Source organism: Mixophyes fleayi, chromosome 7 (assembly GCF_038048845.1).
Source record: "Mixophyes fleayi isolate aMixFle1 chromosome 7, aMixFle1.hap1, whole genome shotgun sequence".
Classification (NCBI taxonomy): Eukaryota; Metazoa; Chordata; class Amphibia; order Anura; family Limnodynastidae; genus Mixophyes; species Mixophyes fleayi.
In genome coordinates, this window is record NC_134408.1 from 133,997,012 (window position 1) to 134,020,718 (window position 23,707).

Below are 23,707 nucleotides of genomic sequence, written 5' to 3' on the forward strand. Positions count from 1 at the left end.
ATGGCTGCCTGCAGGGCTTAAGCAAACTCACTGTCTCCCGCTTAAATTTTTTGTTACCAAAAGATAGAATGAAAAAAAACCTACAACAATATTTTCATATTTCCGTTACTGCTTATAACACAAAGAGACAACAGTGCTGAGGTTAGGGTCCGTTCAAGCATTTCATACAGTTTGTTTATGTTTTGTTGTTGTGGTGGTGTTAGGGGAGATTGTTGTATTCTGAACAAAAAACTATATTTGGAATTTAACAGTCTGTTATAAATAGGTGAGGGAGGAATGTGTCTTCAGACGCTTGTATGGTTTCTATTTTGGAAGATGTAACAAAGAAGTGAAAGCACTCACACCGTGCCTGTTGTTCCTCTTATATTGACACAGTAGCAAAAAACGTATCAAGGATAAAGTGGCATAAAAAGGGTCCATACCTCTGAGGACGTGGCCATTCCAAGCACAAAGCTAACTAGACCTCCACCTACTAACTCTTAGAGGCAGATTCAATTAGCCGTAAGGTGCCACCAGGTATCGCCTCCAGAACAGAAGTCTCTAATCATCTCCAATCATTTTCTTTCGCATCTCTATGGGACGCGAGGAATAACCAGCGGAGATTTTAGTAAAAACTCCGACGTGATGTGTCTCGGAGGACTGTTCCAGAGACACATCGCTTCACCTTACCGCTGAGTTGAATTGTACCCTTTACTTTTTTGCTATCACTGCTAATAAAGATACTGTTTCAATATAAGAAAACTAAAAGTGGCTGCCTTTGAACGGCGAGAGTATGGTCGCTTCCTTGATACGTTTGACATTGCTAGTGGGCGGGTGAGAAGCCGCAAAAGGTTTCTGCACCCCAAGCCCGTGATCAGCAACCAGGTAGAGTTGAGGATTAGCTCATTATTGCTGAGACACCAAAGGAGATTTAACATTTATAGAGGACTGGTACATGACCACATTCTAATTTTCTGTTTCAGAATTACTACCCATATTACTAGTCCCACCCATGATAAGGGTTCACGTTTGTTTAACACGGCCTATTTACTTTATTAATATGCCGACATCTATTTTATTTAATAGTGTTACCCATTTAGTTTGGAATTCTTTTTGTGGGGTTTGGGTGCAGAGATGCCACAGGGACATTTAATGTAATGTACCCCATAGGTTTAAAATTTCCTCTTGCAACATTGGGATGAGTCTGATATTTTACCAACAGCTGTTGTAGGATGCTTAATTAGCATTATTCCCAGTGTGAGCATGCTGCTCGCCTTCAGCAAACTAAGCAACATTTATATATATTTTTATAGAGCAGCACTCTGGATTATATATATTTGTATTTTATGGCTATTAGATAAAGAAAATTGACATATTCAAAAACAATATTTAATCATCCTGAGTCCTTCCCATAATTATTTTTCTACCAGTCCCCAAAAATTACCCCGTTGTTTTATTATATATATTATTATTATATATATATATATATATATATATATATATATATATATATATATATATATATATATAAATAAGGTTTAAGGTAGTTGTAGGGTCAGAAGCTATGATCATTTTTTATTTTTGCAATTAAGCAAACAAAAATGACACTGGGAACGGTGTCTCAAGCAAAATATTAGCTTCAGTAAGGCCATTTATTATAGCTATTATCGCTGCATGGTCACACTGTTCATATATTTGTCATATAAGGTATGGAACCAGTACAGGGCTGGGTAATCTGACGCATCAATGCTTAATTATTATCACAAAGGGTCATTCACAATAAGACCAAAACTGTGCCTTCTGCATGTGACAGTCACACTTTTGCACAACTCGTTTCGTCAGAGTTTTCAGCGAAATGCGCTTGTGAGATCAAGTAGGCCCTATAGTCATTCGCGTTGGGTTTTCATTGCACTTTGTAAATTAAGTCCAAAGAAAGTGTGCGTCTGGTTGCTGCTGCTGTGGTGACGAATGGAACATGGGTCCCCCTTTAAAAAAATAAATAAGTCTGCGCATACTTATTATTTGTTTTGTAAAACAGATTAAGTGGATGCAAAAAATAATTGGTTTGCATCAATGGTCCATTACCCATTTGTTAGTGCATAAATATTTTTAACTAGTGATCTATCATTCATTTGTCAACTTCTAATAAAGGATAATTACACACAAAATTGAAAATTCAGTTTTGGGTTCAATGTCCTAGTTAAAACCAGATCTGAAAAGTTCACTTACCTGGGGGCGATGGGCTTGTTGCAGATGTCTAACCCTGCCCTGCTTGCCTCTGCTGGCCGTTTCTGGAAAAAGAAATGCGTTAGCAGGAGCAAGCTTTGCCGAAGGCCTCCCTGGTGCAGGCTACCGACGACGGTTTTCACTGCCTGGGGGCTTTATTAACTAGGGACAAGCCCTAAGTCCTTCTCACACTATAATAACTAGGGGCCTGATTCATTAAGGATTTTAAATGAAGAGGTACCTTATTTCAGTCTCCTGGACAAAACCATGTTACAATGCAAGGGGTGCAAACTAGTTTTCTGTTTTGCACATAAGTTAAATACTGACTGTTTTTTCATGTAGCACACAAATATCAACTTTAAATTTCAGTGTACAAATAAGTTATCAAGTATTTGTGTGCTACATGAAAAACAGCCAGTATTTATCTTATGTGCAAAACAGAAAACAAGTTTGCACCCCTTGCATTGTAACATGGTTTTGTCCAGGAGACTGAAATATGATACCTCTTCATTTAAGATCCTTAATGAATCAGGCCCTAGATCCTTAATCTACTGGAATAATTTAGAACCAAAGGGATGAAAGTTGGCAGACTTCCTATATCATAGATATATTCTTAGGAGTGCAGTACATTCCTAATACTCAATACTTTTACCTGCCCAGAAAGTGGCTAGCTTCATGTTTAACAAATGTCAAGTCTGGGCTCCTTACAGGAAACTAAACCTAAAACACAGATTGATGAATTGTAATTAGTAAAATTTCCGTAAAAGGAATGTACAATTTAGACTAAGTTGGTTAAATAATGTAATTTATATATTGGGTTCTGATCTGTTCTTTAATCGACTTCCCTCACAATTCTCAGTGTTAAATTAAATATTTTAACTGTGTGATGGTTCGAGCTAGGATATAAAACAACTTGCATTTTAGGTTTGGCGGTACTTGAAATCAACCAAATAATCCTTACTGTGCTAGATATACCAATGCTGATTATTACATATATTGAAAACTATTTTTGTGTACCTAGAATGTACTAAACTAGTTATTCCTAGAATGTCTAAGGAAATTATTTTATCTGCTTCTACTTATAGTAACCGTTGTCTTTTAATAGCCATTTCCATGAAGATTTCATGAAGATTTATCAAATCTTCAAAAGAAAAAGTGTAGGTGTTGCCCATAGCAACCAATCAGATTCTAGCTATCATTTATCTGGTGCATTCTAGAAAAAAATAGCTAGAGTCTGATCAGTTGCTATGGGCAACACCTACACTTTTACTTTTTAGAAGTTTTGATATATTTACTCCCAGAATTAGTGACATGTGCAGTTTACGGAAAGGTATATAATTAAATATATTTGCATGTATGCTTGGTATGGGCAGTTGAATATGAATGCTTTTAATTCCAATTTTTCTTAACGTAATAATATTTTGTTACCTTCTTTATGTTTACAGTAGCTCTCTAGTTAACAATCAAGACTTTAATTATATTTGTTATATCAGCACAATGAACCATGTCAGATGCACTAATTATCTGCGATCACAATTTATTTAACAAATGCCTCAGGTGTTGGATTAATTTGAGACAACAGAAATAATCTCCTGCAGAGCAGACACACTAGTAATGCAAAAATAGAATTAGAAAACACTTAAATTACAGTAGTATAGTTTCAGGTCTTGCTGGTTCATTGCTACATTTAATTTGCCATTTTTAAAATTAAATTGGCAACTCGGTGTAAAATATTGGTGCTTTATTAATAAAGCATAATGAACTGTACTGAACAAAACATGTACTATTCCCATTCATAGTTGGCTGTGCATCACTATCCTTGCCACTCCCTGAAATCCCATTCCCGACCACACATCCCAGTCATAGCCACGCATCCCAGTCCTGATCACGCACCCGACCACACATCCCAGTCCTGGCCACACATCCCAGTCCCGCCCACACTTCCCTGTCCCGCCCACACATCCCTGTCCCGCCCACACGTCCCAGCCCCGGCCACATGTCCCAGCCCCGGCCACACGTTCCAGACCCGGCCACACGTCCCAGACCCGGCCACACGTCCCAGTCCCGGCCACACATCCCTGTCCCGCCCACACTTCCCTGTCCCGCCCACACGTCCCAGTCCCGACCACACATCCCAGTCCTGGCCACACATCCCAGTCCCGCCCACACTTCCCTGTCCCGCCCACACATCCCTGTCCCGCCCACACGTCCCAGCCCCGGCCACATGTCCCAGCCCCGGCCACACGTCCCAGACCCGGCCACACGTCCCAGACCCGGCCACACGTCCCAGTCCCGGCCACACATCCCTGTCCCGGCCATAAATTCCAGTCCCACCCACACATCCCAGTCCCGCCCACACATCCCAATCCCAGACAAACATCCCAGTCCTGACTACTGGTTATTGCCTGAAAATGATCAGATCAATTTTGATTGGATCGTTCTCATGCACACTGATTGTTTTTGGGCCTATATCAGGCCCCAATACATATAATATAACTTTTTATGTGCCAATATTGGGCTAATTTGGTGAATTAGGTGACTAAACTGCCCCAACAAGTAGAGATGTGATCATTTGTGACCAAATTGGCCAGGCATTGCACCTCTTGTGGCCCAACACTGACAGATGAAAATATGAACCAGTCAGATTACAATTTATCCATGAAGACGTTAAATCTGGAGAGCCGATGAATGAGTCATGGTGAGATTCACCATCTGTCTGAAGTGACGAGTGCAATTGTGTAGATTCACTGTGCAATCTGATCACTCCACACAAAGCCTGAGTGCCAGATCTGTGCAATTCGGCCACCCATGAGTGTTCAAAGTACCTCCAGATCCGTAACACGAACTCTACAAAAACTTTCTCGTACAGTAGAACGTCACTGGAGTACATCTTGTACCTCTAATGATTTTATCCCATATACTGGTATCTACCTCTCCTATAGAAATGCTCTGGACACTGCAAAACAAACCTACTTCCAATCTCTCATCTATGCTCAGGCTTCTAACCCCAAACGCCTTTTTAACACATTGAAATCTCTTTTAAACCCTCCCACCCCAAACTCTCCGACTACCATCAGTGCCCAGGATCTTGCTTCCTATTTCAAGGACAAAATAAATAAGATCAGACTTGAAATGAGACCATCTCCCTCGACAAGCAGTCAGCTTAATTTCTTTGTAGCACCCTCTGACACCTTCTCCTTATTTGATCCGACAAATGAAGAGGAAGTTTCTACTCTCTTCTCATCCATCACTATTCAAGCATGCATTGCTTACTCCTATTTTGAAAAAACAAAATTCTGACCCAAACTATCTCTCAAATTACCGCCCCATCTCTCAGCTCCCACGCCCCTCCAAGCTTCTCGAGAGAATAGCCTGCACTCGCCTCACATACTTTCTTACAGCCAGCAACCTACTGGATTCCCTTGAGTCTGGTTTTCGCTCTCAACACTCCACAGAGACTGCGCTGACCAAGGTTGTCAATGGTTTGATCACAGCAAACACTGAAGGCCATTACTCTCTTCTAATTCTCCTGGATCTCTCTGCTGCATCTGCCACTGTTGACCACTCTCTCCTCATACAAACGCTACAATCCATAGGTATTGAAGGCACTGTCCTATCCTGGTTCTCATCCTACCTATCTAATTGCTCTTTCAGTGTTAATTTCCCTGGATCCACTTCTGCTCCACTTCCTTTATCAGTTGGAGACCACAAGGCTCAGTCCTAGGTCCTTTGCTGTTCTCTATCTACACCACTTCTCTTGGAAAACTAATAAGCTCTTTTGGATTGCAATATCATCTCTATGCGGATGATAAACAAATCTATCTATCCTCTCCTGATCTCTCACCATCTGTGTTGTCTCGCGTTACCGACTGTCTTTCTGCCATTTTATCTTGGATGTCTCCTCGCCAACTCAAACTCAGTCTTTCAAAAACTGAATTAATAATATTCCCACCCAAAAACAGAAGCTTCCTGCCTGACATTTCTATTTCTGTTGATAACATGACCATAAATCCCACCCCGCATGCTAGCTGCCTAGGTGTAATCCTTGACTCACAATGTCCTTTGTTCCCCACATTGACTCTTTATTTAAATCATGTTACATACATCTAAAGAACATTTCTAGAATACGCACATATCTCACACAAGACACTGCAAAACCTTAATTCATGCACTCATCATCTCCTGCATCGACTATGGTAATTCCCTCCTTACTGGTCTTCCCAAAATCAGACTTGAATCCCTACAATCTATTTTGCACGCAGTGGCTAGATTGATTTTCCTTGCAAACCGTTATTACTCTGCTGAGCCACTCTGTCAGTCTCTACATTGGTTGCCTGTTTTTCAATGAATCCAATATAAAATTCTTCTACTAACATACAAGCCCGTCAATAAAATTGCACCAACATACATCTCCTCACTTGTCTCAAAATATCTCCCAACTCGACACCTCCATTCTGCACAAGATCTGTGTCTCTCTTACACTCTCATCACATCCTCCCATTCCCGGTTACAGGACTTTTTTCGGGCTACACCCACTTTGTGGAATTCACTCCCTCGCACAATAAGACTTTCCTCTAGTCTTCAAACCTTCAAGCGTTCTCTGAAAACCCACCTCTTCAGACAAGCTTATGATATTTGAACATACAATGGTTTGTACAATGGCGCTTAGTAACGTGTCATATAAGATGCAAACTAAATGTCAGAAAAACATATAGGAAAATTCCCCATAAACACATATAACATATATAATGAAGTGAATCAAATAAGTTACATAAAATCTTTAATATACTCCCTTGTCATATATCCTGAAAGGATAGGTGTCTGATGATCCCCCCTAGGTGTTATGCTTACATCAACAGACAGACGACAATCAACTTCAATAAAGGGTCTTTAAGTTCTTTCTTCTCTTGTATCCTCTTATATTGATAAATCAAGCACATCTCTACATCATAAATCCAGATGGTCCCCCATCCAAGTACTGACCATACCGAATCCTGCTTAACTTCCAAGATCAGTCAAGATTAGGCTTATTCAAGGTATTGTGGCTAACTTCATTCAAGGCTCTTTACATTCTTATTTCTCTTGTATCCTCTTTCTTCTTACTCCCAAATATTCATTCATGGAATAGGAGACAAAAGAGAACAAAGGGCCAAATCAAGACGGATTACCCTTTTAAAAATTTTATTGCAAAATATTTTAAAACTTTAAAAAACAAAATACATCCCTTACAAGGTACTATTGCTAACGGCCAATCTTCCTACCAGAATCTCTCCTTTCAGCCGCATATAATAAAAGAATCCAATATTTTCTACATCCAATGTTGCTTGTACAGTGGCTCCAGGGTATTGGTGAACAGAAGGCAGTTCAATATATACCAAACAAATACCAACGCGTTTCAACCTAAGAATAGATCTTTTTCTGATTCTTTTGTTAGATTCAGCGTTTGTTCTCTTTTGTCTCCTATTCCATGAATGAATATTTGGGAGTAAGAAGAAAGAGGATACCCTTGATTGAAGTTAGCCACATTACCCTGAATAAGCCGAATCTTGACTGATCTTGGAAGTTAAGCAGAATTCAATCTGGTTAATACTTGGATGGGAGACCATCTGGATCTATGATGTAGAGATGTTCTTGATTCATCAATATAAGAGGATACAAGAGAAGAAAGAACGTACCCTTTATTGAAAAGCATAACACCTAGGGGGATCGCAGACACCTATCCTTTCAGGAGATATGACACGGGAGTGTTTTAAAGATTTTATGGAACTTTTTTGATTCAATTCATTATATATGTTATATGTGTCTATGGGGAATTTTCCTATATGTTTTTCTGACATTTAGTTTGCACCTTGTATGACATGTTACTGAGCGCCATTGTACAAACCATTGTATGTTCAAATTGATTTAGTGGTTTAGTGGTATTCCATTCGATTTGTTCAAAGCTGCTGTGGGTATTGGGGGGCCCTTGATCTATTTTTGTTTCGCTGAAGCTTATGATATCCCTCAACCAGCATCTTAATCTCCCAAGGTTACCCTATTATCACCCTCTACACAGCTAACACAAGACAACAACACTATGACCAACATTGCTGTGTGACTGATCACACAGCCCACTCGATACTTTTTACCTTTGGATTCTAGCTGGTCCAGTGTGCAATATGATGTAGCACTTACCATTGTGTATCAAACTCCCATTATCCCATAGATTGTAAGCTTGCGAGCAGGGTTCTCTTACCTCTCTGTCTATCTGTATTACCCAGTATTGTTTTATTACTGTTTGTTCCCAATTGTAAAGCACTACGGAATTTACTGGCGCTATATAAATAAATGTTGATGATGATGATGTTGATGACTATTCTTTGATTAGACCCAAAAGACCATACATTGCATGGACAACTTTATCTAATCTGGAGTAATAGACCATGATTGTATAGTAACGAAATGAGTTCCGGGGTATGTTGTCCTTGATCTCATTGTCCATATTACCTGTGCTAATATATGAATGATTGGTTCGCCGGCAGACACTAACAGCCAGGGCCGCCATCAGGGGGGTACAGGGGGTACTGTTGAACCGGGCCCGGGCTCACCAGGGGGCCCGGTACAACAGTGCAACACATACTTACCTGGGGGCCCGCTGTCTTGCAGTCCGCTCTCCGCTACTCTGTCTTCATCCTGGCTGTCACCGTGACAGCCAGGCACCAGAATGCGATCGCAGGGGTGGAGGAATCATTCCCCCTGCGATCATGTGCTCTGCCTGTGACAGATCACATGAATGATTCCTCCACCCCTGCGTTCGCATTCTGGTGTCTGGCTGTCACGGTGACAACAGCCAGGATGAAGACAGAGTAGCGGAGAGCGGACTGCAAAACAGCGGGCCCCCAGGTAAGTATGTGTTGCGGGGGGGGGGGGGGGGGCGCTCATCAAGGGGGGTGGTGCTCATCGGGAGGGTGGGGCCTGTACTGGGCACCATAATTTCTGAAGGCGGCCCTGCTAACAGCTGAAAGGATAATTCCACTTTTATGTTAAAAGATTTAAAATATAAGCCCCCACCCCATTCTTGCCCTCCTTTTCCTGAATTATGAACGTCCCCCCACAAGCAATATCACTTAAACAAATGAAACACACTACTACCACATGAAATGTTCTGTCAGCTTTGTTTTTACATTGATTTAGCTGCGATTATAATGAGGTCTAATTATACTGTATTATGTATCTTTGTTTTGTGATGTATATTGTATGTTCATTCTATATACCAACATAATTCGTAGGCAATGCACAGCATAACCAAAGCTATTAAATGCGTATATTGTTTTACAAGGTATTCAATGGCTTTTCTAGATGTTTCTGGACTGTTTAATGTATTTTTTTTTTTCAAGCATTATTTTTATGAACATGTATTGTTTTGTAAAGTGGTATCTATAGTCAAATCTTATCAGTGTTCAGTGAAATAAAAATATATATATTTTAAATAAAAAAAATGAAAACTGTATTTATAATGTATATGTTGTTTTTCTAGAATTCCACATAATTGTATGTAATACTTTTAATGCATGTACAGGTGGAACACAAACAATGGCAACAAGTATGTGCCGAGAACTTCTTTAAAGCTCCACTGCCAGGGCCATCTTAACAACATTATGGGCCCCCGTGCAAAGCAGTGCACCGGGGCTCCTAGATATAGATATAGATATATTGATGTATACAGATACAGATATAGATATATAGAGATATAGATAGATAGATGTACTTGCTCAGTGACCCTTGAAGGTTTTTTTTGCAGGTTTTTTTCTTTTGCAGGATTATTTATTCTCATTAAGAGCCGTGCCTATGGGGCCCCCTTGCCCGTGGGGCCCCCGGGCAGCTGCCCATCGTGCCCAATGGAAAAGATGGCCCTGTCCACTGCCACTTACAGCTCAAGGGGCTTGTACATGCAGCCTATATTACTGCGGGTCTGTGAGTGGGGGGAATAATCAGAAGAGCAATATATTGATTGTGGCTTGTGATTGGTCCTCCCCATCACCCATGACTGCTAGTCCCTCCCCCGATTGTCAGATGTGAGAATAACGGAACAAAAGCGCCAGAATATAGCAGTAGTGCAGTTTTATTGGGATTAATTTCCCCCACATAGAAACATTTGAATATCCCAGGCTTTGAAATGAGAAGGCATATGAATCTGACAAGTCCATATTACTAACTGAGTCCTAAGAAGACACCTTTTTCTAAAGGTTATTTTTCATGTGAGTTCTCTCATACTAACCTAATAGTCTTAAGCCCCACTCTTACATAGCACTGTCATTAGCCTAAAATGTAAATTTGAACTTAACTTTAGACGTACCATGAAGTCCTAAAAGAACATTGATCTTGCCTATCATATTTGCATGTTACTCACTTGTTTGAATGTGACCTCTGTCACTGTTGAAACTTGTAAGGTAAAGTCAATGACCCTAATGTTTCCCCAGATCCAAACCCTAACATCCGCCCTGCAGCCAAACCATAGCCCTAAGCTCCCTCCAGCTGTCTAACCATAATCTCCATCTGCACATCCAAATCCAAATTTGACCTTCGGCATGCCAACCCTAGTGCTTTTGGATTCAGATGTTGAATGTTTGAGGACCACAGACAGAATGGGACTAAGTTAAGTAGAATAATGAAGGTGTGGGATTAATGAAACATATGGCACAGTGCCTGGGTATTCTCATAAACCTCTTTGCTACTACAAAATTTCAATGATCTCCTAAACCGATTGAAAAAACGCTGTATGTATGGGTAATGAATGGAGGAAGTCTTGGATGTGGGAACATTTTTGAGGTAACAAAGGAGGATAACAGGTGTATAGAACATACAGTTGCGGAAATAAATGGAGACAAGATATATAGGCAGGAACAGCATTGTGAAGGTGACCAGCCCCATTCCTGATATACATATAGGAATACTGCTAGTGTGAGCAGTATTATCGGTTATTTCTGCCAAATAATACACTACACTAGTGTGTAGTGACCTATAAAGTGTACTCCGTTTATACTCTCCAGTAATAAATAAGACATGAAAACTGCAATCCTATGGAAAAAATGTGTTTTTCTAACATAAATGACTCACTGGTTTCAAGTGGAGACGTTATGTTCTTTTTTCTTTACATTTTTTTCCCAAGCTGCAATTAATGGTTGACAGATTGGTAAGTGCCATGTTACTACTATGGCAACCACAGTCACATGATACCCCTCTTCTCAGCATGCTCGTTCACAGCACAACCCTCACCCCTTCCTCTGCCATCATGTACATGGAGGGAGGGCTCTGACTTTAAGATCAGGTGGCTCTTTCCTCGGTAATGGGCTTGAGTACTGAGATGTAAATGCTTTCCAGCTGAAAGACTTTGCCTCGTAGAGGTAGGCATATCAGTCTTTGAAACAGAAACTGTGCACAGAGAAGAGCGAATGATATGTGGACATTCTAAAACAATTATTCAGCTTCATGTTAAACAGGTACAAAACACAGCAACAAAAAATGTGTATGTGGGGTTTCAGCTTTTCTGTTAAAAGAAAATATAACGACAGCTTGCTACTTATGTGGTTTTACCCACAACTAATTCACAGAGCCATCTTCTTGAAAAACAGGCTTCAAAATTTTTGCACCTACCCTGAAGTTGTGGGTGCGACAACTGAGAACAAAAAGTTTCCTGTGTTCACAGACAAAAAGACAGTCATGCATGTTTTAGCAGCATCTGTAGTGTATAATATATATATATATATATATATATATATATATATATATATATATATATATATATATTATTATTATTATTATTATTAATTTCTTTGTACAATTTTCATTTTTACATTCAATTTGTCTGTCTTTATTTTCAGTTTGTCTGACTTTATTTTCAGTTGACCAGATAAACACATCTACATCTAACAAAAAGTAGTGATCAACTATGAGACCTTAAATAAACTTTTTACTAGTAGGCAAGGTCCAGGCTATACAGATCTGTTTGAACTTGGACTAGATTCAGGGGTATATTTACTAAACTGCGGGTCTGAAAAAGTGGAGATTTTGCCTATAGCAACCAATCAGATTCTAGCGGTCATTTATTTAGTGCATTCTACAAAATGACAGATAGAATCTGATTGGTTGATATAGGCAACATCTCCAGTTTTTTAAACCCACAGTTTAGTAAATATACCCCTCAGACTTTAGTTGTACTTGATTATTAAGAACATGATGGATGTACAGCGGCAGCTCCCTGGGATTGGAAAGAGGTTTTCTAAATATACAGATGACACCGCTAACAGTCAATGACAACCAAAGGGTGGTACTTCCACTCCTCTGAACCACGGGCTTCAGTCCTCTAAACGGTGCTTACAAACGCATACCGTGCCAAAGCCAGAAAGAGCATTCAATTTCAACGGCTGCCACGTGCCACTGCCACTAACCAATCCTAGCCCAGTCATGGTTCGCCTGATACACCTCGAGGAAGCATGTATGGTCCTCTAAACTTCAAAAGGGCCGCACATTACCCTCATTTCAGTAATAAGTTAGAACAATACATTTCATCAACAAAATACCCTTAAGATTTCCCCACATGCCACTCAAACTCCTCCGTCCCAAAACACCCCTCAGACCCCCCCCCACAGTGCCTTCTAACCCAAAACATGTCCTTTAGAACCTCATTTACCACAAAATGCCTCTTATACCTCCAGTTTGAACTGAGACACCCCATAGGCACCCCCCCCCCCCCCATTAACCCTTCAAATACTCCATTTAACTCAGACTCCACAAAAATATTCCTTACCTTGGTTTAATGAAGGTCTTTCCTGTGGAGGAAGCCCAAGGTGTGTATACTGCTGCTGGCGCTGCATGGTAAAGGAGGTCATGTGATGTGGACTTGGCTGGTTAAGTTCAGTCTTATTCTAAGCTTCATGATTGGCTGATGACACCTGTTACCCATCAATCTCTTCGTTTGTCTGTATAAGTAGCCTAATAGGCAAGTAGGAATTATTTTCCACTTCTTACATAGACATGCAGCAACATATACAGGCATCAAAATTTGTCTCTATATTTGCTTGGAATTTGAAGCTTTTTGTCAAATTTAAAAGGCAAATTAAATATATAATATAATAATATAATAAATATATAATCCATAAACTATAACGGAACAATGCCACTAGTGTCCAAATGTGAATAACACATGATAAAGTGCTGCTTTTTGTGATACCATGTTTTATCCAGCACGACCAGCTCTGCTCTAAATATTTTTTATATGAATATATCTGTAAAATATCCACTGGATAGACAAGCTCTTCCTTAGATATTAGTTATGTGCATCGCCAGTCACAAATGTGTACGTAAAGTAAACGGGGCTTATTTAATAACATAGGTCCATGAGCATAAATATGTAGTGACTTATACTAACCAATCATATTCTAACATTCTCCTAGTGCACTTTAACAAACATGTGTTAATTCTTCTACTAACATAAAAGGCCATCAACAAAATTGCACCGACATACATTTCCTCACTTGTCTCGAAATATCTCCCTACTCGACACCTCCGTTCTGCACAAGATCTGCGTCTCTCTTCCACTTTCATCACATCCTCCCATTCTCGGTTACAGGACTTTTTCCGGGCTGCACCCACTTTGTGGAATTCCCTCCAACGCACAGTAAGACTTTACTCTAGTCTTCAAACCTTCAAGCGTTCTCTGAAAACCCACCTCTTCAGACAAGGTTATGATATTCCTCAACCACCCTCTTAATCTCCCTAGGTTACCCTATTACCACCCTCTACACTGCTAACACAAGACAACAACCCTCTGACCAACATTGCAACACACACACCCCACTCAGTACTTTTACCTTTGCGTTCTAGCTGGTCCATTGTGCAATATGATGTAGCACATGCCCTTGTGTTTCTAACTCCCATTGTCCCATAGATTGTAAGCTTTCGAGCAGGGTACTCTTACCTCTCTGTCTGTATGTACTACCCAGTATTGTTTTATTAATGTTTGTTCCCAATTGTATAGCGCTACGGAATTTGCTGGCGCTATATAAATAAATGTTGATGATGTTGATGAAATGTTGATGACATCTGATTTGTTGATATGGGTTTGTGCAACATGTGATTGAATAAGCCGACTAACGGTTGTGTACCACGGCTTTCAATGCACCAGATTAATAGTTCTGCTCTGCTAGATATCTGAAGAGAAGAAGAAGAATCTTCACTTCCTGCTATGGGGCTAAGCTTGTGTTGATCATTCTCAGTAGTAATGTTCAGAGAAGGGTTTTCTAGAGAAACTGTGGTTTCTCTTCAATAAAGTGTGAATATGTAGCACACTTCAATGCATTTTTCACATGCTAAATATCAATACAAAGCAAATTAAGGGCAGAGCTTACATTAAAGGGAAACTGTAGCAAGATACAAGCATTAGGTAGGAATTTTAGCATTAGGCCCAATTTTGGTAGGATGGACTCGATCTCCACAGCAGAAGGGGGGTTTGACATGGGTTGGCTGATCAGGGGCTTGGCTGATCTAAACTTCCCAAGAGATTGAGAACAGCGTAACTCGGAATTTGGTGAAATCTTGTTTTACTCAAGAAGAAGCTATCGAAAAAACTTTCTTCTTTTCAAAATATATAAACGTTATGTCTATTCAATAGGAATTAACGTTCCATTCAGGGCTGAATTTGTGGAAATGCCAAATAGACCCAGGCCAATTCCATCATTGTATCACATTGTTTTTTTTTTATTAAACCATACATACCAGTGTAACAAAGGTATCATAATTTCAATTACAAGCAAAATACATCTTTGTTATTTTTTACATATAGTTTATAGGACGTGATGGAGGTTTGAACCATTGAGCTATACAATGATGGGCCTATTTTATTTTATCTTAATTGGGACTTCTTGTATAATTGTTGATATTCTTTTTTACTTTTTTTGTTAGTATATGTTGTGTGACAAAGTGACAAAGTGGACAGGACTGATATATATATATATATATATACTACTGATGGAAAGTGTATGAAACCAGTACATTACATACTTTAATGTCTACACCTGCAGTTGTTCCTAAGTAGTTATACACACTCATTGAGCTTGAAGATGATTACAATAGGCACTCACACCCTAGTGTTACATGCATAAAAAAATAAATGGCTGCTGTTATTGTGGCTTGTGGGGATTGAATGCAAGTTTAACTTACAGTCAAGTAGATAAATCCTTTTTTTTTTAGATGATTTAAAGGCATCAATATAGTTTTATATGAAATGATAGTTCCGTTTTAGTATACATTATATATAACACAATTTTGTTGAAAGAAACATTAGCATGCATCACTAAAAACTGTCAGCTCATAAGTAATAAATTGTAATTGGAAATATATAAAAGCAACATAAGTTGAAAGTGGAACAAAAAGAAAGAAGAAGAGGAGATTCATAATGCACCAGACATAGTATACCCTGGGAGAGATCAAACCGTTCATCCAGAAGATTGTATAATGAAAGGGGTCGATGAATAAGATGAGCCGGCAGGGGAGGGAACTAGAGACTAATAATTAGTGTTGAATTTATGTCTGAGATGGTAAGATTTATCAAACGTAATGGTGGATGAAAGCCTCCAATATTTCAGCACAAAGAGACCATCTCGCACTTCCTTTATGGGCCAATTTCCCAACAATTTTGGCATTTGAAGTCAATCATTAATATTAGGTGTTAGGAGAGCACGCGCTGTAAATTGTGGCGCCCCAGAGATGTACTTTAGAGCGGAGATTTTAACACAGACAGTCAGACTGAAGAATTTATCAAACTTTTTTTAACCCCTGAAACATCATCAAGAAATTGCTAGTTTCAAAAGCCGAGAGATGAGTCGCATCCGTAGGAGACACTGGTGCTTGCACCAGTTTGTTTTATTTTACATTTCATAATAGATTTTAATTCCGACCCAGTTTCTCTCTGTGATCCTTGTGGGTTTTCCCCTGGGAGCTCACACACACTGGGAGGTTAATTGGCTTCTGACTAAACTGGCTGTATACTGTTTGTGTGCCTGTGGTAGGGAGATTAATTGTAAGCAGAACTGGGACAGTGAGTGATGTCATTGAATAAAGTTATATTGATTACACAGTTCTATAGAATGTTGGTGCTATATAGAGGAATGAATAATAATAATAATAATAATAATAATAATAATAATAATAATAATTTAATAATATTTAAGAGCAGTTATATGTCTGTAAGAAGGCAGGAGCACATCATTTAATAACAAAATAACTGAAAATGACCTGCAATTCATGTAACAGAGGATATATTTCTGGCTGTTAGTTCATACAGACTGCTAAAATTATGGGCACACAACATGGGTTTGGAGACGAGGACTTAGTTCGGCACCTTAGCCTATGGAGAGGAGCAACAATAGGAGCAAGAGCAGAACCAAGGCCCTTCTTGGACTCTCCTTGTGACTGCGGGAGCCACAGAACAGCCTGTACACCTCACAACCGCCCAGATTTTGGCAGGACAACCTGATTTACAGGCTGCAAAATAGGGGGTACGTAGCAAAAAGTAGGTGGCTTTACCCAAAGTTGTCCATTTGTGGGCGGAGTTTGGTAGGAACAGGGTGGGGCTTATTTTGGCCCAGATTTTGTGGTTCTATAACTTGGGAGGTGGACAGCAGTGATGTGCAATTGTGACATCCTCTATTTCATTGTAACTGCCTGCCTGCCCCGTGACTTCATGAGGCTGCAACAGGTATCATGTAGTACATAGACTTACAGCATACTTGCCTACTTTAAGACAAGTATGTGAAAAGTGCAAGGGGACGTGGTTTCTAAAATTGGGCCCTTTAGGCCCTGTCCCCTGCAGCAAATCGTGTTATTGAGGCCACTGCCCCGCCTATTTCACTAAGAAGTGGGCAGGATGTCTGAGATGTCATATTGGAGCATACATGTGAAATCTACCTCTCAGTGAATCAAAATAAATACATTAAAACTTGCTCATTTTATTACTTAATGTTCAATACATTTTATTTGCTTGACCCTGTCTCAAAAGATGTGAAAAAGGTCCAAAGTGTTTTAGGGGGAGCTTTATCAAATGTTCTTAAAAGGACCCAATCAGGTTCTAGCTATCATTTTCTAGAATGTACTAGATAAATGGTAGCTAGAATCTGATTGGTTGCTATGAGCAACACTTCCACATTTCCTTCGTAGAAGCTGAAATTGCAGCTTAGTAAACTTATGTGATTTCTAGAAGCGATATGTAGATATGACATAATCACTGCAAAACAGAAATTCCATCAGCATCACTTGAATACAATGCCGGTGGTGGAGTTTTCTGTGGAAACACCTCTATTGTACATTTCAGACACACAATTCACTTGTTCATTTGTGTTCATCTGTCTCTGGTTCAATCATTTGCTCCCCACAAATTGTGTTACCAGGATAAACTCTAACCCCTGTTTCCTGTGTCTATCATTCAGGTCCCCTAATCATCTGGGCACTTCAGTTATAAAAATAAGACTGAGTTCTTGGAATAACTACCTATATTTTACCAATAATGACTCAACAACACAGGCTGATGAGACGGGGTTTTTCGGTCCCCTAATCATAAAAAGGATTTAGCATTAACTAGAAAAAAAAAGCTTCATCTTAATCTAGGAAATGACCTCATTTCATTATTGAAACTCTGATTCTGGTAAGATGAAAATGTGTAGAACAAGCAGGTTTAGGTACAATATTGTGGCTTATGATAATGTAGAAGACATCTCAGGCAGTTTATGCAGCCATAGTAGTCATTTGATATTTATTAAACAAGAATGACATCCGGAGTCCGGTAACTTTGATGCCTGAGGCAACAGCTGAGTATCTACTTCTCTCATCTCTTACACTAACTCCCATAAACATACTGTCAATGAGACAGAAACCACTACCATATTGTTGTTACCATAAGACACCCCTGTGCATCTTATGCACCAGAATTGTTATAACCCCCTTCCCTTAACTCATAGGCAAACCGGGGGGGGGTACTGTATGTTTAAGGTGGCTGGACCCTGCCCTGGGACCAGCCACTTTGCAGCTTATGTGCAGATCGTTTCTGTCTGCACTGTTCACAGCCATCTCTCCCCAACAAGCATTGAAAGCAGCAAGAACAGGTAGCAGAGAGCTGGACAGTCTGTCAACTGTTCTGACACATTCAGTCAGGACTTTGTCCTGACTGTAGGGACAGTTGGGAGGTATGTCCAGCTTCACACAGCTCTGCTCGAAAAGGGAGAGCTGTGTGCCCCTAACAGTAGTGCACGCAGCATTGCCCGTGTATATGATGGGGGTAGAAAGAGTTGGAGAGCAGCCATGCACTGTCTAAAATTATAGCCACGCCCTGAAGCATGCTGGCCACGCCCACTGGCGGCGTGACATGGAAACCCCTCTACAAATCCTGCGTTTGCCCCTGTAACTTAACATCAAGCAGCATCCAATGCACCTGCCCTCTTCTCTGATTCCCCCCAGAATACACTCTGTACTGTACATACGCATGGCAGCTTCAAACAGGATGTCACCTTACAAAGGCAGGTGCAGCCCTAGATAAGATGTTTCATCCAGGGGCGTGGCTGAGTACATGAGCTAGTATCTGATTGGATGACCCCTGTGTATTGAGGGTATATAGTAAGAAGAGTATATAGGGGAAAAGCAGGACATATAGGGTGCTAGACACTTTTTTGCCAATTTGACCTTCATATCCCCAGAAAACTACGGTAACTGAAATGGTTACAACATGACATCTTTGATTTTGCTGCTGATAATTACAGGGAAATGTATTATCAATGTGAATAAGAAATGTAACAATGTCACTATATTATATTTACATATCAACTGTTGAAGTGGACTATGGAAATTAACTTTATTTCTTTTTCAAGTAAAGTAAAAAGACCTGTTTGTATATCTATAAGCACAACTCAAAAACAATCCTTGTCCCACGGCGCAAATGTATTGCATGTTACAACTGGAAACTTATTTTATGGTATAAACCTAATTTAGGTCTGAAAAACTCACTATTTGATGTTGTTCAAAACAAACCCCTTTCATAGAAACCATTTCAATTGAGCAGTAATATATAAAAAAATATTTAGTGTATCAAAGAATGAGGTATTACGATGAATAATATATAGAGCATGGTCACATCAAAATGGTGCCTTCTGTTAGGTAAAAATAAATCAATAGCTCAATACCTAAAAGTCTATATCCAATGGTCCAGGTTAGACTTCTAGGGTTAATCCCAATCCGCACTCCCACTCATTGGTGGTGTGTGGAAAGGCCAAACACAAAGTATAGTCCAAAAATAAAGTCTGATGTGTGCATGCACAAAAAACAAAAATCAAAAGTACTCACATAAGTGATGATGCTCATAATATAGTCTCTAGTAGTGGTTTCGGTAGCGAAGGATCACTCCAAACATCCAGGGACTCCGTGTAGTGAGTTCTGCCCCCGGCTGGTGCGATCCAAACTACAGGAAGCCATAGAAAGTCTATCGAACGGGCACTAGCCGGCAGTGCACCGCACCAGCCAGGGGAAGAGCTCACTACACGGAGAATCATTCATTTTTACAGGGATCAGCCGAATAAATTTTTATAAAGGAAAGGATTGTTTTGGGTGTAGACAATCAGGAGGCATTGAATATCGCAGTTTTCAAAAGTTCGATCACTTAGCTTTTACAGGGCTCAGTATTTACTAAGGAGTGAGTGTACAACAACTCTAAGTAACTAAAACTTTAAAGAAACACCCCCCGCTCCAGCAAGCAGAATCACTAAAATCTGTGGTCTGGGCCTTCACTTTCTTTCATATAGTCACAGGTCAATTCTGACAATGGAAAGAGTTTTGAAGTTTAAGCCCCCCCCCCCCCCCCTCCCCCTGCCTCGTATCACTGTTTGATCTGCTGCTTCTCTAGACACAAGACAGTAGCGAGGTGTTAAAACACTTTTATTTCAAATTTCTTCTGATTCCTCTGGTAGATTTGACCTTTGATCAAGTGCTGGGGGGGGGGGAGAGTCAGAGGAAGATTATCAGGCCTGAATTTGTACAACCGTGGCATGACATATACTAATCTGTTTTCAATGACAGCTGTAACCTATATCATCATGACTTCATGAGTCCTCTTAAGGCGAAATGCGTTGGTGTGCGGCTTGGCTTTATGAACTTTACTGGTGGGTCCTCATCCATTGTGCTAACCCAAAGTGCATTTATATTTAATCTGGTATGAATCAATTTACTGAAGCTGGTTAACTGTTGAATACATATGTTTAATTTGCACTATAGAGCCCCCATCTCTTTTCCTATATAGATAGATAGATAGATAGATAGATAGATAGATAGATAGATGTAGTGGTCAAAGTGGAAATGGCATACTACCATATTCTTGTTTACTTCCCCAACTGTATATATATATATATATATATATATATATATATATATACAGAGAGAGAGAGAGAGAGAGAGAGACAGAGAGAGATAAAGAGGTAAGAGGAAGGTAAGTAACATTTATTAAGAAGTTCGTTCTGTGGTAAGCAATGGTATTCAAAACCGACTCAGGAACTCAGGTCAAGTGAGATTTCCAAGTTTAAGCTGTCAGAGCCATCAGTTACCAAGCCCCTAGTCCCATCCATTGTATTTTTTGAATCGATAATTAGCATATTGTTAATCAAGTAACCTCTTAAAACCTCTGTGCAAGATTGACCTGATCCAGCTACCCATCAAAAGATAAATATGTATATATTGCGCATATTTTCACATTAAGCAACCAGGAAAAAAAAAAAAAAAGAATTATTTGTTTCACCCCATAAATTCTTAATTTCCAGAATCGGGTTATACTCTGTTACTAGTACAACTGCGGCTTGCTCATTTCTACACAGAGAGAAGTGGTGCTGTGCAGCTGAACCAGATTAAATACAGGTATATTTTTAAGGGATACAAACTTCCTTGGATGGACCCTGTACAGCTACAGAATGCTCACAGACCCAGCCATAATGTGTTGTCTGGGCAGATTGTGTTGCACAAGGGTTAATATACACACACAACGTTTCCCTGGTATCAGTAAAGGTTTAAGTGTATTACATAGGAAACCACAAACACTATATTTCCGCTCCCATTTACAGCAGGCAATGCAGATTTTTTTCTTTTCAGCAGACATGTCTTATCTGTGAAAGAAATGAGTTTAGAGACAATCAAAATGTCTACAATCAGGCACAGCATGCAGGACGGCGATGCCCACCAGCTGGAGAGCCTGGTCCTTAGAAATTTTGGAGCTTGTTCCAAAACATTGGGCAGAAATGGTTTGGATGGTAAGAGAATCCACAGTCTTGCAGGATCACTAGCAACGCTACCAAGGGCAAAGCAGGTGAGTGGCTTATTTAACCATTGTCTTGTTAATTATTTGTGGCTCTCTTGTTTGCTAAACATTTTATTAATATGGCGCTTCACCTAGTTTAGTTAACAATTTATTTACTGAATAAAAGCTTATACTGAAAAATGAACATTTCTAACTACTGTTGTTGTATATCGTGCCAAACAAATATGTAGACAGAGGCAGGAGTTCATTCAGACATGTAGAATTTTGCAATAGGATTTCACTTTATAAAATATGTTAAAAATGTAACATAAATAATGCAAATAAAGATGACAATTGCTCTGCAAAATCATTCCCTAGTTCATTATTGCTGCATTTAGGTACAAAATTTGCACTGTACCCCATCAACTAAGTCAGCGATAACTTTTGTCGGTGTAGTGTAACAACAATGAAATCAGATGTCTGGTTGCTATGGTTTGTGCAAATGTTGCACCTAAATGCAATGTTAGTAAATGAGTCTTATTGTGCCATAAAAACGTCTTTGTCCAAAGGCAAAAAATAGACGATATTTTCACATTTACTTTTCTGTACACAGCGCAAATAATAAAAGAAAATATTTGAGGTATGTGTCCATATAGTTCCTATCTCAAAAATATATATTTAGAGAGATATATTTATGATATTCCCTTGCAGATCTTTTTAGAAAAGAGGTGCATATAGTCCTAACATTAATCAGTTTGTCAGTTCTTACAAATGATTTTAATTCCAGATATGAACAGTGATGTATGTAACATTTTTTTTTCTCCGTAAAAAAATGAGTTAAATAATTCAGTATGTTAATGGGCTATTTTTGATCTCTAATTATTATTATTGCCATCAAACAAATAGGGTGGTAAGGAAAAGGATAGGTAGACAAATAGTAATCACAGTCACATTATCACCTTTATCATCTATCCGGCAAAAACAAGAACTAGGACTATTAATAAGTTCATTATTCTTTTATTTAATAAAAAACCCAAAACAAAACATTTTTCCAAGCTTTCGAAGTTGCAGAGGTGGAAAGGAAGATATTTTGTGCCTGCTTTTTATACAGCTACAAAGGCTGTATATAATAAGAAACAAGGGCCAGATTCATTAAGGATCTTAACTTAAGAAGCTTCTTATTTAAGTCTCCTGGATAAAACCATGTTACAATGCAAGGGGTGCAAATTAGTTTTCTGTTTTGGACATAAGTTAAATACTGCCTGTTTTTTCATGTAGCACACAAATATCAACTTTAAATTTTAGTGTACAAATAAGCTATCAAGTATTTGTGTGCTACATGAAAAAACAGCCAGTATCTAACTTATGTGCAAAACAGAATACTAATTTGCACCCCTTGCATTGTAACATGGCTTTGTCCAGGAGACTTAAATAAGAAGTTTCTTACATTAAGATCCTTAATGAATCAGGCCCCAGAAGTGAATTTAAGTCATGAAACTACTTCAGACCTTTTTTATGGTGAAATCACTGATTCGGTTATGGTTGAAATAGTTTTACCAAACTCCAAAGTTTTTGCTTGGTAGATCAAATGTCTCATTTAAAAGGCCTGTGGTATATACCTCTAAAATGAAACAATGGTACATATGTAATATATGACCAGGTAATACATAATAATCCCTTATGTGTGCTGCTTTATGGAAACACTTCCTTCAATTCACAAAGATTAAAGAAATAACTTTTCGCTATGTGACGGGCATGTGGGGACATCCTGGCGACATGATTTCACCAGCAAGCAGACAAAGCAATTTAAAAATCTACTATGCATTGACAATGAATGTAATTGCCAACTGTGTAGGCAGTGACAGCACTAAATGTATAATTAATGTGACAAGGAAATACATGTTGACAGGAGATAAAATTACGACTAAATAGCTGACAAAGAGCTGAAAGAATAAAAAAAGATGGGTTAGGGGACATTGCAAATGTGTAACTGTAAAATATTATTATTGTCTGAAATTGTTATTTTGCTATCATGCTGGAGACACATCAGGAGCTGAACGTACCAGAGGCTCCTAAAACTGGACTTTGTCTTGCAGATCCAGTACATAGTTCCTCTGCCACTGACAGTTATTGTGTCAATTCAGAGACTATTCCAAGGGATTACTAACTACTGGTTCTAATCAGTGACCAATCAGAGGAAGCACC

General features: G+C 39.2%; 1 protein-coding gene across 1 annotated transcript in view; it reads left to right on the top strand.

Annotated features, from left to right (window-relative positions):
* The window catches only part of ACVR1C (activin A receptor type 1C), a 96,284-nt gene that overhangs the window by 55,332 nt on the left and 17,245 nt on the right, over positions 1–23,707 (top strand). Inside the window, exon 10 of the mRNA XM_075180842.1 lies at positions 21,361–21,571. Within this exon, the coding sequence (XP_075036943.1) occupies positions 21,361–21,571 (211 nt within the window). The remainder of the gene's footprint in view (positions 1–21,360; positions 21,572–23,707) is intronic.